The sequence below is a fragment of the Thunnus thynnus genome, chromosome 20, assembly GCF_963924715.1.
Source record: "Thunnus thynnus chromosome 20, fThuThy2.1, whole genome shotgun sequence".
In the NCBI taxonomy this organism is placed as follows: domain Eukaryota; kingdom Metazoa; phylum Chordata; class Actinopteri; order Scombriformes; family Scombridae; genus Thunnus; species Thunnus thynnus.
The window spans coordinates 15,170,138-15,183,579 of NC_089536.1; the positions used below are offsets into that span (position 1 = coordinate 15,170,138).

At 38.2% G+C, this 13,442-nt stretch overlaps 1 protein-coding gene across 1 annotated transcript; it reads right to left on the reverse strand.

Moving 5' to 3' along the window:
- Positions 1-2,103: 2,103 nt before the first annotated feature.
- rundc3ab (RUN domain containing 3Ab) lies at positions 2,104-12,366 on the reverse strand. Its single transcript, XM_067576610.1, has 11 exons — positions 11,987-12,366; positions 7,599-7,714; positions 6,959-7,086; positions 6,653-6,738; positions 6,467-6,556; positions 6,281-6,361; positions 5,664-5,829; positions 4,959-5,116; positions 4,751-4,849; positions 3,492-3,592; positions 2,104-3,363 (listed from the first exon to the last, which is right to left on the reverse strand). Exons 1-11 carry the CDS (start codon positions 12,145-12,147, stop codon positions 3,221-3,223), a joined length of 1,329 nt encoding a protein of 442 aa, XP_067432711.1. The 5' UTR covers positions 12,148-12,366; the 3' UTR covers positions 2,104-3,220.
- Positions 12,367-13,442: the final 1,076 nt, after the last annotated feature.

The following is a 13,442-nucleotide window of genomic DNA, read 5'->3' on the forward strand; positions in this document are numbered from 1 at the left end:
AGAACTTTATTTTTTCTTCTTTCCTCTCCCAGTAATCATCTCACGACCCCTCAGATTTATCTGGTGACCCTTAAGAGGGGCCCGAACACTAGATTTGGAACCAATGGGCTAAACTAGCTAACTGTACATGAAGTACTGTAGTTCAAACTAGCTCCACCTCCAGCAGCTACAACAGTTAAATGCTGCTCTTTGTATTGACTGCTGTTCCAGTATTAATAATCTAATGATGTCATATATAACAATATATCAGTCCGAAATGGGGCAAATGAGAAATGAGTACTTTTACTTTAATTCTTTAAGTACATTTTGCTGTTAATACTTATGTACTTTTATTTAAGTGGGATTTTTCATGCAGGACTTCTACTTGTAATTAAGTATTTCAGATTGATCAGTAATTTTATTTTATTTAAGATCTGAGTACTTCTTCCACCACTGATATTTAGTGTACTGAAGCATATCTTTCTCAACACATTAATTAATTAATTCATTCATTCATTTGTAGGCTGATGAAATCATCCAAGCTGGGTGTGTGTGTGCACCATCTGGGTGGACTATGAGGTGGTTTGGGGTGGTGTGTGTGCATGTATGTGCAAGACAGTGTGCATTGTGGGAGATAAATGTTCTGTGTAAAAGGGAGTGCCAATGGTGGGTCAGGGAAAGGAGGCATAGATAACATGATGTGCACTTAAGCAGATCCTAGACCAGTGGCTCCAGTATGCCCTCACCCAAACCAAACTGGCGTAACATTTGAACTTATTCACCTCAGCCCATTCTTAGATAACATGCTTGTGTGTGGCACGACAAAATGGGAGTGAATGTGCTTTATCACAGAAGGGTGAAGTGCTGAACCATGTGTCCAGCAGCCTGCTCATCTATCTAGTGAAACTGCACCCAACAATTGATGTCACCAACACAAAACAGCCAAAGACAAAGCCAAATAACTGAAACCAACTTTTCACAACCTTTTTGGTATCCATTCATTTACAGCCAGGGAGTTAATTGGACAGTATGTCAATCTGGAATGTGTCTCCTACATAATGCATTTCCAATGTTTACCAAAGGACTTTCAGCTGCTGTTTGTTTAGCTCTGTGTATTTGTCTGTGTTAATGAATGAATGATTCTAACCTATGACCCCACGTTAGGCCTCGGCTGTTTGGAACCCATTTTAGGAGAAACACAAATGCTTCATGCTTCACAAAGTTAAGCTAAAAAGAGGAGACGTGAACACAAAGAGTGACCGAGGCACAGGGGGAAAGATCATGTGTTGAGTGTCTTGAATCTACAGTAAATGACTTCGCTATGACGTCAGCATTGAGAATACGTTTTCTTTTTCTCCCCAGTCTGTCATTTTTGTGTCTTATTTTATTGTAAATCGTGACATTTAACAGCTACCAAGTTAGTAGTGAGTAAGTAAATGGTCAAATGCAAGCAACATGACTTGCAGAAAAAGATATTGTTGAATGTGAATGTGGAGGCAATTCATGAACAATATGTGCATGAGCAAGACTGTGTGAGCCTAAAGCACAGCAGAGCTATGAGCTAAATGATCATGCTAATCTCCTTTGTCAGGTTTGTTTACCACATTCACTATCTTCATTTAGCATGTTAGCATGCTAACGTTTGCAAATTAGCACTAATTACGATGCTCATCTTAAGTTAATGGGGATGTTGCTAATTTTGCAGGTCATAAACAAAGTATTGGACAAGTTGAAATCTTAGCATGATGGCGGTGTAAAATTAAAGGTCAGAGGATCACCACAGTTATTACAGCTCATGCTGTGGCAGACATGAATGTCTGTGTCAACAGGTTTCAAATCGGACAATAGTTGTCTAGACATTTCACTCAAAACCATAAATGTGAACCTCATGGTGGTACTAGAGGTAAAGTCAAAGCATGACAAATGTCAGAAGGATTCATCTTCTGGGGGCGGTGAATGTTTGTACAACATTTCATGGCAATACATCTGATAGTTGTTGAGATATTTCAGTCTGCATCAAAGTGGTGGACCGACTGACCAGCAAACAAACACTGTCATTGCCATCCCAGGAGCCATACCGCTAGTGTGGCTAAAAAAAAAGTACATATCCAATGCATACTAGCGTTTAACGTTTCAAAAAAAGGCAGTTTTATTGCAGTTTTAAATAACACAATTTATCCCGACTCTCAACAACACTGCATGAGATTGCAATTTACATAATGGCAAATGATACAAGTAAGTATGTCATAAAATAAATGATAATAGAAGAAGAACAGATCACAGGAAAAAATGAAAACCAAAAATTAAATGATACACACATAGGCACGTTGCACATTCACTATTTCTCTCCTGCTGTATCAAGCCAGGTTTGTAGAGAAAGACAATGAAAACATTCATTCTGCATAGTCTCAATGCACTTTGCATTTGTATGCAATAGATAGTATGTCTATTTTTTTTATGTTCACATTGTAGCGGCTCTGCAAACCTTGTTAGCCTGACAGGTTTTTCATGTCACATCCTAAAATCTGTAACTAATGTATGATTGAATAAGGCCTAAACTGTCATTCAACTGAATATCATAAAGCTGCTTCTGTTAAATTTAAATAATCTTTTTCATAAAACCCTCTAGCCACATTTTTAACTCGCACATTATAAGCCCCTCTTTCATCTCTGTAATCATTTAACCAGTCCTCTTATAAGTGTATGGCAAAACATTGTTTCTGTTCCCTAAAGGGTTATAACAGCTCATCCATCCTGCACTGCCAGTATTATGCAACAGGCAGAAGATACAGTGACAGACTGATAAGACACAGACAAATGGACAAATACGTACATAACACTACAGTGAGTTTGGATGAATATGACCAGTACAGATACATGACTGTAATTGCACAAAATCAAGCTTCATGACGTAAGAGAGTTCAAACTTGAACCGTCTGTTTGCATTGCACGAGGCTTAATCATGTCGAGATTATGAAAGACAGTGAAACTGAAGGAGGCCATCGGGCAGTACAGCAGCTATTCCTGCGTCTTTGTTGGACAGTCCCACACAGGGAGGCTACTCTTCACAAAAAGGTGTAAGTTGACAGAGAGCTGGGCTCAGAGCCTAAAAGTAAAGGGACTCACGTAAGGGCCACGAAAGAGCAAGCATTTGTCCGCCTACCAAAAGAAGTCATTTTTGTTTTCATGTTGAATTGTCTCAGTGTCTGTTCAGTGGTTGGCAGTGTTTCTTTGGCGCCCCCTAGCTGGGAGAGAGGGCAGGACTGTTCTCTGTGCTGATGTTGACCAGGCACTCACTGGACTTGAGGCTTGCCAGGGACTTGCAGCTCGGAATGGAGGCCAAGGACCCACACAGGCCCATCATGGAGGGAGTGTAGTCCTTTCCTGAAGGGGTGGGAAAGAAGGGTGAATTCAAATGTGTGTGTGTGTGTGTGTGTGTGTGTGTGTGTTTACGCAGTTATCATTTTATAAGAACACAGTGTGGTAAAGTGTGTGACTGTCTAAAATGTCACCTGTGCACCAGGCTCCTCCATTCTGTTTCCCCTCGATCCTCTGAGAGTCTGAATCCAGGCTGATCTCCACTGACAGCAGCTCTGTGCTGGGGAAACTTCTCCTAAAGGTCAACAAAAGGACAACAAAGGTCAACACTATAGTAGAAGGCAGGCAGGTCTGAAATATGTAGGGTTTTTATTGGTTGGAGCTGAAAAAACTTGCTTTACTATGTCCTTGAACCATGGAGTGTGTCACCTGAATAATTTCAGACTCATTCAGTGTTTATTCATAATCAATTAATAAATGGATACATTCTGAAAAAGCCATTATACAGTAATGTTTCAAGATTGAATTTAAATTATTCATTATAAAACTTGAAGTAAATTTTTAAAAAAATGGGATCACCTATTAATAATAAAAAGGCTTTTAAATACAATGTTCTGTCATTATACTTACTAATGTGACTGCCTATCATATTCCACCTCACAGTTCATTTGTTTCTAGCTTTAACATACGGCTTAATTAAAGACAGCTCTCTTTAATTAAAGACATGTGCGCCATTTAAAAATGACATGGAATCCAACCAGCTGAGGAGTAGAAGTAGCTCTGACTGGCCAGACTACTGCCAAAGACGTAGCATTATAAAAGCTTTTTTTTAAAATGGATCAATTTATCAGTTGATTATAATTAAAAAGTCACTGGTAAAAGTCACTAAGGCTGCAAATAACGATTATTATATTATATTGTTTGGTCCAAAAAATATCAGAAAATGGTGAAAAATCTTGATCACTCTTGATCTGCCGAGAGTGATCGTAAAAAATGACTCAAAACTATTATTAACTATTGATTATCAAAATAGTTGGAGATTAATTTAATTGTTGGCAACTAATTGATTAATCAACCAGTTGTAACAGCTCTAAAAGTCAAATTTCAGGCTCCATATCTTGACTGTTTATGTAAAAACAGTAAACAAATATTGTATTAAAAAGTATGCAAATATATTGTATATGGGCATAGGTAGCAAATGCATGTGTAACTATATGTGCAACTTAATATACAGTATGTATGAATGAGTAGAACATGCATGGTGTGATGTGATGTACTGTACATGAATACAGTGTATGTATTGTATATATGTTCAGTATTGCATGCCAAATCCTTGAACAAAATTATTCTCTCAAATGACATTTGCTGGTTGATTATATGCTGCAGAGTGTGAGCAATTGTGTTGCATTGAAGCTCAGTTATACCAGGAGAGGAGACAGACACTCAGTCAAACCTGCGGAACAGCTTGACGTCCTCCTCGTTGTTGAACTCCTGGAGTGTCGGCCACTGGTTTTTGGCCAAGTCGTTGGAGTCACATGGAATCAAGCTTGTCCTGACAAACAAGAGCGTGCAGTACATTATCAGAAACAAATTCAACATCTTTGATGATATAACTAAAACAATCTGAAATCTGAGCACTACCCTCTGTCTATTGTACTCACAGCTGATCCTGAAGCTCCAGGACTATGCCCTCCAGTTCCTTCTTTTCCTGTTGGCTCTGGCTCTGTAGTTCCTCCAGCCGGGCCTTTAGCCTCTTGTTCTCCGTCTCTGTGTTCTTCAGCTGGGACTCACGCAGACGCACAAGTTCCTCCAGGTAACCCTGACAATGCACATACACACTGAGTAAAAGGAAATGACACCCCTGCATACTCGTATTCATCTGTGATCATCAGCTGTGATATTACAGAATTTATTTTGTGATGTTGTAATTTAGGATGTGCCCACTTTTGCTCAACACTACTGTGAACACTCAAAATTTACAGTTAACATTTATGCAGAGCTAAACCAGTGTCGGCTGACTCAATTAAAGAAATAGTTTTGAGTAATGCATCTATTTGACATCAACACTTATATAAGATGAATGAAATATAACATGTTCATTTGTGAGCTTTACAGGTGCTGGTAGGCAGATTGTGTTACCCTTGAACAGAGCCAGGCTAGCTGTTCCCCTTGTTTCCAGTCTTTGTGCTAAGCTAAGCTAAAGGGCTGCTGCTTATAGGTTCATATTCAGCACACAGACATGAGAGCACTATGAAATTTCTCATCTAACTCTCAGCAAGAAAGTGAATAAGTCTACTTCCCCAAATGTCAAAATATTCCTTTAAGCAATCCTGTCCTGTGTATGTTCAAACATAAAAAGATGGCACCTTCTGAGCATTGACGATCTTGAACCTCTGCTCCATCTTGCGACACTTTGTGCTCCAGCTCTCCTCATCAGTGACCAGAGGGATGTAGGGATGTTCAGGGATGCTGTCATCACTTGTGCTGCTGTCAACACTCCGTCGATCGTCATCATCACTCATGTAATCATAGCTACAACAGAAGCAGTCAATTTGACTGTTTTTTAGTGCCAATATTGACTTTGCACGTACCGTTTGTAACACATTTCAAACTGGACTATAAGTCAAATTATATCTTTTTTGCAATATGTTTGAAGATTGCAGAACTCCCCTAAAAAACTGGACAGTGAAAAACTGACAGAACTGAAACTGCTTAATCATATTTACAGCACAGCACAGTCAGTGTTTTGTAATTGCCCTATTTTACAGAAAACATTTTGGTATGTAACTGTATGAAAAAGTAAGTTTGCACAAAACCAAAGAAAAATATGTAAAGATATCAAGAGTATTTTCATGATTAAAAAATGTAAATACCAAGATGAAACCATTTCTTTTTCAAGTACATAAAAGTTTAAACATTTATTGGGTCTTCCAATGTATTGTTGAGTATTTAAGATTTTTTATAAGTTGTGTCAAAGATATACCTTTGTGTGAATTTCAAATATGGCGTGTAGTCAATCACAGCAGAGGATTTCCCATCCAAGGCTTCCCCTTTCAGACAGAAACTGTGGAGGAGAAACAGCATAGAAATAAGACAAAAAACTACAGAGACTCATCAACGATCATTTGGATGCATAAAAGGTCACTGTATGAAGGGCAAGACTCCTCACCTGAAGTCTATGGCTCCGAGACCTATGAGCATCCCTGTTAGCACTGTGGCTTCTTCTCTTAACATGACAGCTCCTTCTGCATAGAGTCTCCTGAAGTACAGACACAGGTACAACCAGGTGGGAACAAGGTTCTAGCTGGGATTAGATGATACTACCGTATAAAACATGTGTGCTGAAGCCTCTAACCTGGTTGTTCTACTGTCTCTCAGAGCAGTAGCTATGTATTCAGACAGCCTCTTCTCCATCAGGGCTACTCTAATCCAGGCTCGGCCCTAAGGGGGTCACCAGAGGTTAAAAAATGAACTTAAATAGTCACCTCAAATAAAAAATTACTACTTAACTATACTATTTTATCCTATATAACATAACATAGCCCATTTTACCATATTTCACAGTGATTTCATATGTTCTATGTTTTTGTTTACCATTTTTTTTATCATGATATATTTTTTAATAATCTTCATCTCCACCATCATTGTTGGTAGGACTTGCCTTTGCTCGTGAGGTGCTGATGTTTTCCATGCTCTCGATGCTGCTAATGCAGCTGTTGGGCACTTTAGCGCAGGCCAGCCGGATGAAGTCCCAGAAACTTCTCTGGCCATCAAACCAGCTGCTGGAGCCTAGAAATACAGTGCAACATTAATATTGTCTCTATGTTGCTCTAAAAACATGTAATATGTCAGTATACTGTATATAATGTTTATTAATTATATATATACGTATTTTACTACACAGGCACAATAAATTACTAATTTATCACTTCATAAATGCATCTGGAACTTCAGTCTTTAAGGGTTGACTGTATTTTGTTTAAAAACTCAGTACAACATTTTCATACAGATACATTATAATAATGATATGCAGTAATTTCATTATTAGTAGCAACATTAAATTGATTCCTCTTTATGTTTATGTGTATTAATGACAAATAAACATTAATTCCTTGTTTTTAAGTTTTAATAATGACATAATTTTTGTGGAAACCTGTATAATCTTCTAAAAGTCCATTATCAGTAACAGCATTTGGACATTTTCAATATCAGATTCCATTTAGGCTATGTTTCAGTATTTTTTATTTTTATCTTAAATAATATGCAGTATATAAGGGACAAATTCCTTATGGGTTCATTACCCTTAAAGCGGTGGCTGAGGATGTGCTCGAGGATGGCTGCAAAATTGATGAACTCTTCTGATGAATCATCAATGGGCTCAGCTGTGTATTTCTCTAATAGAGTCTTTACTGAAAACCTATTTAAGAGAGAGAGAGAGAGAGAGAGAGAGAGAGAGAGAGAGAGAGAGAGAGAGAGAGAGAGAGAGAGAGTATTCATACAGGGAGTTTGGTTTGCCAGTAATGGTCATCATGGGATTAAACTAGTCACAGATTAGATGCATAATATGATAATATGTAATTTCTGCCGCTAGGGGTCTCTCAATCAAAACAAAAACAAAAGACAGAGTTTGATGATGTCATGAAGTAGCATGTGATCATGGGAGTTGTTGTCTTTACTGTTAAACAACCACCATTGCCGTCATTGCAGTCAGCTTCTCCCGGTTAGGATTCCTTCATCGTCCAGGATGTTTTTGCTGAGAGCCAAATCATCCGCAGAGTTCCCCTCCTCTCCAAAACAAGCAGACCTGGTAATTAAAACTGGTAAAAACACTAAATAAAGCAGTTTCGCTTTAAAAATCTGTGTTTCTTCCACGCTGTTCAGCAGACACAGGACGTCCGGAGTGGTTGCGAGCCGAGCTGCTGCTAACGTTTGCTCAACTTGTTTCTCTGACAACTAAGGATCCAGACATCTGATTACTAAAATCCTTCATCTGGTTAAAAGATATAATTAAAAATGGCCAAGATCTAAAAAAGTATATCATAAAAATGTGACTTAAAACCGGATAAAAAGTCAATTTATGAAGCTTCTGGCAGACAACCACAACACTGACGCACGCACCACAGCGATATGATGCCATTGACTGCCGACCAAATGAATAAGAATGAGCTTGAAATGACAGATTTCTCTGAATTTGAACATTGTTGGAGACATTTGGGATAATGTAAGTAGACAACTCAACAAAATATATAACATAGGTCTAGTCGTTTTTTAGACATTTTAATGCAGAAAAATTACATATTTTACCTTTAATGTATTACTGCTTAGTTTCAGTTTACTGTAGGTTGAACTAATCACAGATGAAACTATAATTCAACTTTTTGGTATCTGATTAAATAAATCAATGTAAGTATCTTTATAGTATATTTAGTAAAAGAGAATGAAATGCATTAGAGACACTGTGGTCAAATAATATGCATCTCATATGAATGTAGATTTCCACCACAGTCACATCGTACAATCCATTTGCTGCTGACTCTCATCTCCGTACTTGAGCCTGATGTCACTCATTTACTGGGAGGAAGACGTTTAGGCAGAGCTTTCAGGAAGCTCCAACTACTCAATCACCTTTTACTGGACAGCTTGGATTTATGACTCTGCTCTGATGTAATACATTCACAGTTGTAAGGAAGCCTGTTTGTGATGCACCTCGCTGTAGCTTACCATGTACTTTTTGACATACATGAATATATTCAGCAAACACACTTCAGCAAAACACCCAACATAAGCAGTTTAAGGCACAGTCAGGAGAAAAATATTTGGGATGGTAGGGAAAATGTACAATTAATGTGATTTGAGGCAAAAAAATTGTGAATGAAAGTAATGACAGTAAAGTAAAGGATGCCTGATACAAACTGTTGTGATCCCAATCTTAAACATGTTCATAAAATTACATTATTAATTTGTTCTTGGTCATTATGTGAATGCTATGTTAGTGAAATAGTGATGTACAGTATAACTGGGTAACTGTGGTAACTGTGGTAGCGTGGTAGGTCAGTGAATTTTGGCTGAAATATCAGATTAGAGCTGACATGGTTGATTGATTAATCATTTGACAGTAAATTTGACAACTATATTAATATTTGATAAATAGTTTCCATGATTTTTCAGGCAAGAATGCCAAATGTTAGTTGGATTTGGCCTCTTAAATGTGATGATTTTATGTTTGTCTTTGTCTACTGTACATCATCATGAACATCTTTGGGTTTTAGACTGTTTACCATTAAAAAACAAGCAACATGCCACCCTGGGCTCTGGGAAAACATAGTGGCCATTTTCCAACAATTTAAAGACAAAACGATTAATGGAGAAAATAAATGAGCAGATTAATCAATAATTGAAACAGAACAGCTCTCGATCAGATCCAGGACATTGAGTCATCCAGTCATCCTGCTATCCATGCTAATACTATAGGATGAGCTTGGTTCTGTAATATCTTCCAATGAGCATTTGCTAATTTCATTGCTACTGTTACTGTTCTGGGGAATTACAGTAGCTGATAAAACATATTTAGATATAACTTATGGATATGTATTCTCTAGTGTAACAATGTACCTGCATAATTAGGGGTTTCATGTAATTTCCTGCTACAATAATAAACCCATGTGCCTTTGGTAACTAAAACACTTTTTTTTCCCAGGCCACATCATCCTTCCCCTGAAATGACCGCTCCTAAATATGTTCCTGAAGACTAAATAATTCAGCAGGTCTATTTGCTGCAAGAATACCTGCCAAATGCTATTTGTCCAGACACAAGGAGATATGCCAAGAGAGGCCATATGGGTTACTTAAACCCTACTAGATATGGTCCTGCAGTGACAATGAGAAATAGTCTTTTGCAAAATCAGATATGTCAGCAATTTAATGTACGTTTGATAGAGAGAAATGACTTCAGATATAGATATTGGTTATGTTTTGCTGACTCTGGAATCACCAAGTTTGTGCCTCAGTGGCTACTTTTAAACTGTTTTTATTGGACGTGTTATTAGTAAAACATACTAATACACACACTTTCAGTTTGCGTGTCCACAAGACAATGCTTATCCTAACACGAGCCAGTGAGGCAAGTGATTTCACTCCCCATTGTTCCAAACACAACAATGTCTCATTCAGCAGGGCCAGATACTGGACAATAATTGGCTGACTATCCTCCACATCAAAACGAGCACAATCCCCTGTGTTTTCACTGTATTACACACAGCAGGGCCGTGTCATGACCCAGATAAGCTTGTCAGTGGCTCAGCAGAGGTGCAGTCCCTTCTAGTTCACCTGTCCAGCTGTCTGAATGTGTGTTTAATGTTTGTATGTGTTTAATAAGTGTAACATACATAGGACATGCTGTATGACTGAACATGTGACCATGTGACATGTGACATGTCCAGTCTGTGGACTGTCATATGACTTGGGCTTGAAATGGACCCATGAAACAGGCTTGAGTGATTTGATGACTTCAGACTTTGACGTTAACATTGATGACTCGAATCTTTGAAGCACAAGCAGCTTAGCTGCAGAGCAGACATGAAGCCAGGGTTCAAACTATAGATTTTCTGGAAGTCAATACTTTTGACGTGCTTTTGAGTGAACGATTATAACTTTAAGTCAGGATATAGTTTAGGTATCTAGTGTATATCTGTAGGAAGAGAAGGATGGACAGAAAAGAGACAGATTTCCTTATATTTAGTAGACTATTTGAGTGTTAAATTCTGTGGTGCTCTAGTTTGAAGAGTCTAAATCTCATTTCAACTGCAGTACAGTTTTTGGATTTAGTCAAATACTAAAATCTCTTTTGTGATTGGGAAGTTTGGAAAGGTTAATTAGCACAAATTGGATAAGTCATTCACAATTCATGCCTGTTTAAATGTGCTGCTACTAACTAAAACTGTACAGGTGTTTACATTTTGAAATAGGAGGCTCAGAGGTCAGACACAGTTACAGATCTTTCTTTCTCAAGGTCTCCTCAGTAAGGTGGACACCTGCTGACATCAAAGGCTTTAACACAAGTTATAGAGTAAATGCATGTCTGCAGAATCCCTTTATAAACACAGTTATAGAGTTTGTGTAGGCCTATATGTGTTTGCACACTATGCAGTTTATAGCCTGTGTGCATTCGTGTATGTCTAGCGAAGACAATTTAATCTCAATCCTCTTTTCAACAAGCCCACAAAGTCCAATCAGGACGTGATGTACAGGCCTTATAGTGCCTCCCTGCCCCGAGTCCCTGGGGTGCCAGTTAGTCCTTGCCCCAGGAAGGTTGTCGTCATAGCAACCACGCCATCAGCGGGGAGAAAATGAATCGCAGAGACAAAGATGACATGGCTAAACTCACACAGACTGTTTGTGTGCTGTCGGATAGAGGTATCTGTGTGTTATATTTATAGTTAAAGGTGTTTAGTGCACATGCAGGCTTCGTGTCCATGCAGGCCCACACACTTCATGAAAAAATTACTTATTGTGGGGATGACGTAAGCGTGGATGTTAAAAAATGCCATATTTACATGTCCAGCATCATTTTGTTGTTATAAGACACAAATTAACCAAACACCTACAACATGACCACTTACATCTCGCCGCCCATCAGAGCTCAGACACTTTAAATACACAAACACAGCGTCTCCTCGAAAATACAGCCTACCTGCAAACAGTGATGAGGTTTTTTCGCTCCACTGCCACATTCCGGGCGGACGCCTTTTTCGAGACATCTTCCATGGCCATCGCTGCCTGCAAACAGCCGGTCTCCATCCAGAAGGAAGCAGCCCTAATATCAAAGGACCCCTCCCTGTCGGCTCTCCTCATGCACCTCTGGATGCCGGAGAGGACGTTGCCTGTCCTGCCCGCATCAGAGCCGCTGGCAGCCAGAAGTAGAGGATTCACCTGGAGCCGGATTCACCGGAACATATAGTGTGTTTGCTGTGTTTGTATTATTACTGTTATGCACAGAGGACTCAATTACGTCTAAGCTCTCTCTCTCTCTCTCTCTCTCTCTCTCTCTCTCTCTCTCTCTCTCTCCCTCTCTCCCTCTCTCTCTCTTTCTCTCCGCCTCTTTTTTGACTTCATCATGACGTCACTGGATCACCTCGCATCATGCAGGCTGAACATGACGAATCACATCAGTGACAAAGAGCTTTACAGCATGGCTTTAACATTTAACCATCCTATAAGGGCTTTAATATTATGGCTAAGTAAACATATTCCCCACAGATAAATATCCGATATACATTTAGCCTAATAATCTAATATTCACTATGAACTGTGGAATATATCAGATATTAAAACCTCATTATAAACTGGTGCTGTTCTGCCAAACATCATCTTATAAACATCCCAACGTTTCCAGAGTTTCCAAATATGTCTTTGAATTTTGGGGAAATGTAACATTTCCATTTGATAAAATAGCCATAAAAACATCTTTTATGTCTTTTATCTTCTTTATCTCTTATTTTAAATCTATTTTATTGGTTTTATTACTTTTTTTATTCATCATTTTAGATAAAGATTGAAGATTGTTTTACTGTTTTATTGGCTTTTCACTCATCTGTAAAGCACTTTGGATTGCACTAACCTATAAGAAAAGTGCATATATCACCCAGTGCAAACTTCATATAGCTTCAAATGGTGATACAGAACTTGTTCTGTAAGACATTGTGGAATAAGAGGATTTAAAAAAAACAACAAACCCCCCCCCCCCCTTAAAGCTACTTAAATAAAGGGGGTCATGTATGTTAATGAGTCAATTTATTTGCTAAATGTATCAACAATTGTTTTCATTGTGCAAAAGGTACACATTTATTAACACATACAGCATTTACCTCATCCTATATATTTGCCACATATATCAGAAAATAAGTAAAGACATTACAGTAAACTGCCCTGTATTGCAAAACATGCTGAGACCTTCCATATATTCCACTATTTTTAAAAAAATTTTCACAGACAATAAAGCTATAATATAGGAACTTTGTGTGTATTTGTCCATCGAAGACCTTTTTGTACTTGTAAAACATTGTGGTTATACTGTATGTTGTAATATCATTTCTTGTTCAATAACAGCTGTACCAATTTTTTGCTGTGTTTCTAAAACATCTTGGATC

What these genes read in the sequence shown, in the direction of transcription:
- rundc3ab (XM_067576610.1), bottom strand. Translation starts at nt 12,147, where the DNA reads ATGAGGAGAGCCGACAGGGAGGGGTCCTTTGATATTAGGGCTGCTTCC. An exon ending in AACCTCATCACTGTTTGCAG is followed by an intron (nt 7,715 to 11,986) that starts GTAGGCTGTATT and finishes TCTCTTAAATAG; the next exon opens with GTTTTCAGTAAAGACTCTAT. An exon ending in TATTTGAAATTCACACAAAG is followed by an intron (nt 5,830 to 6,280) that starts GTATATCTTTGA and finishes CTTCTGTTGTAG; the next exon opens with CTATGATTACATGAGTGATG.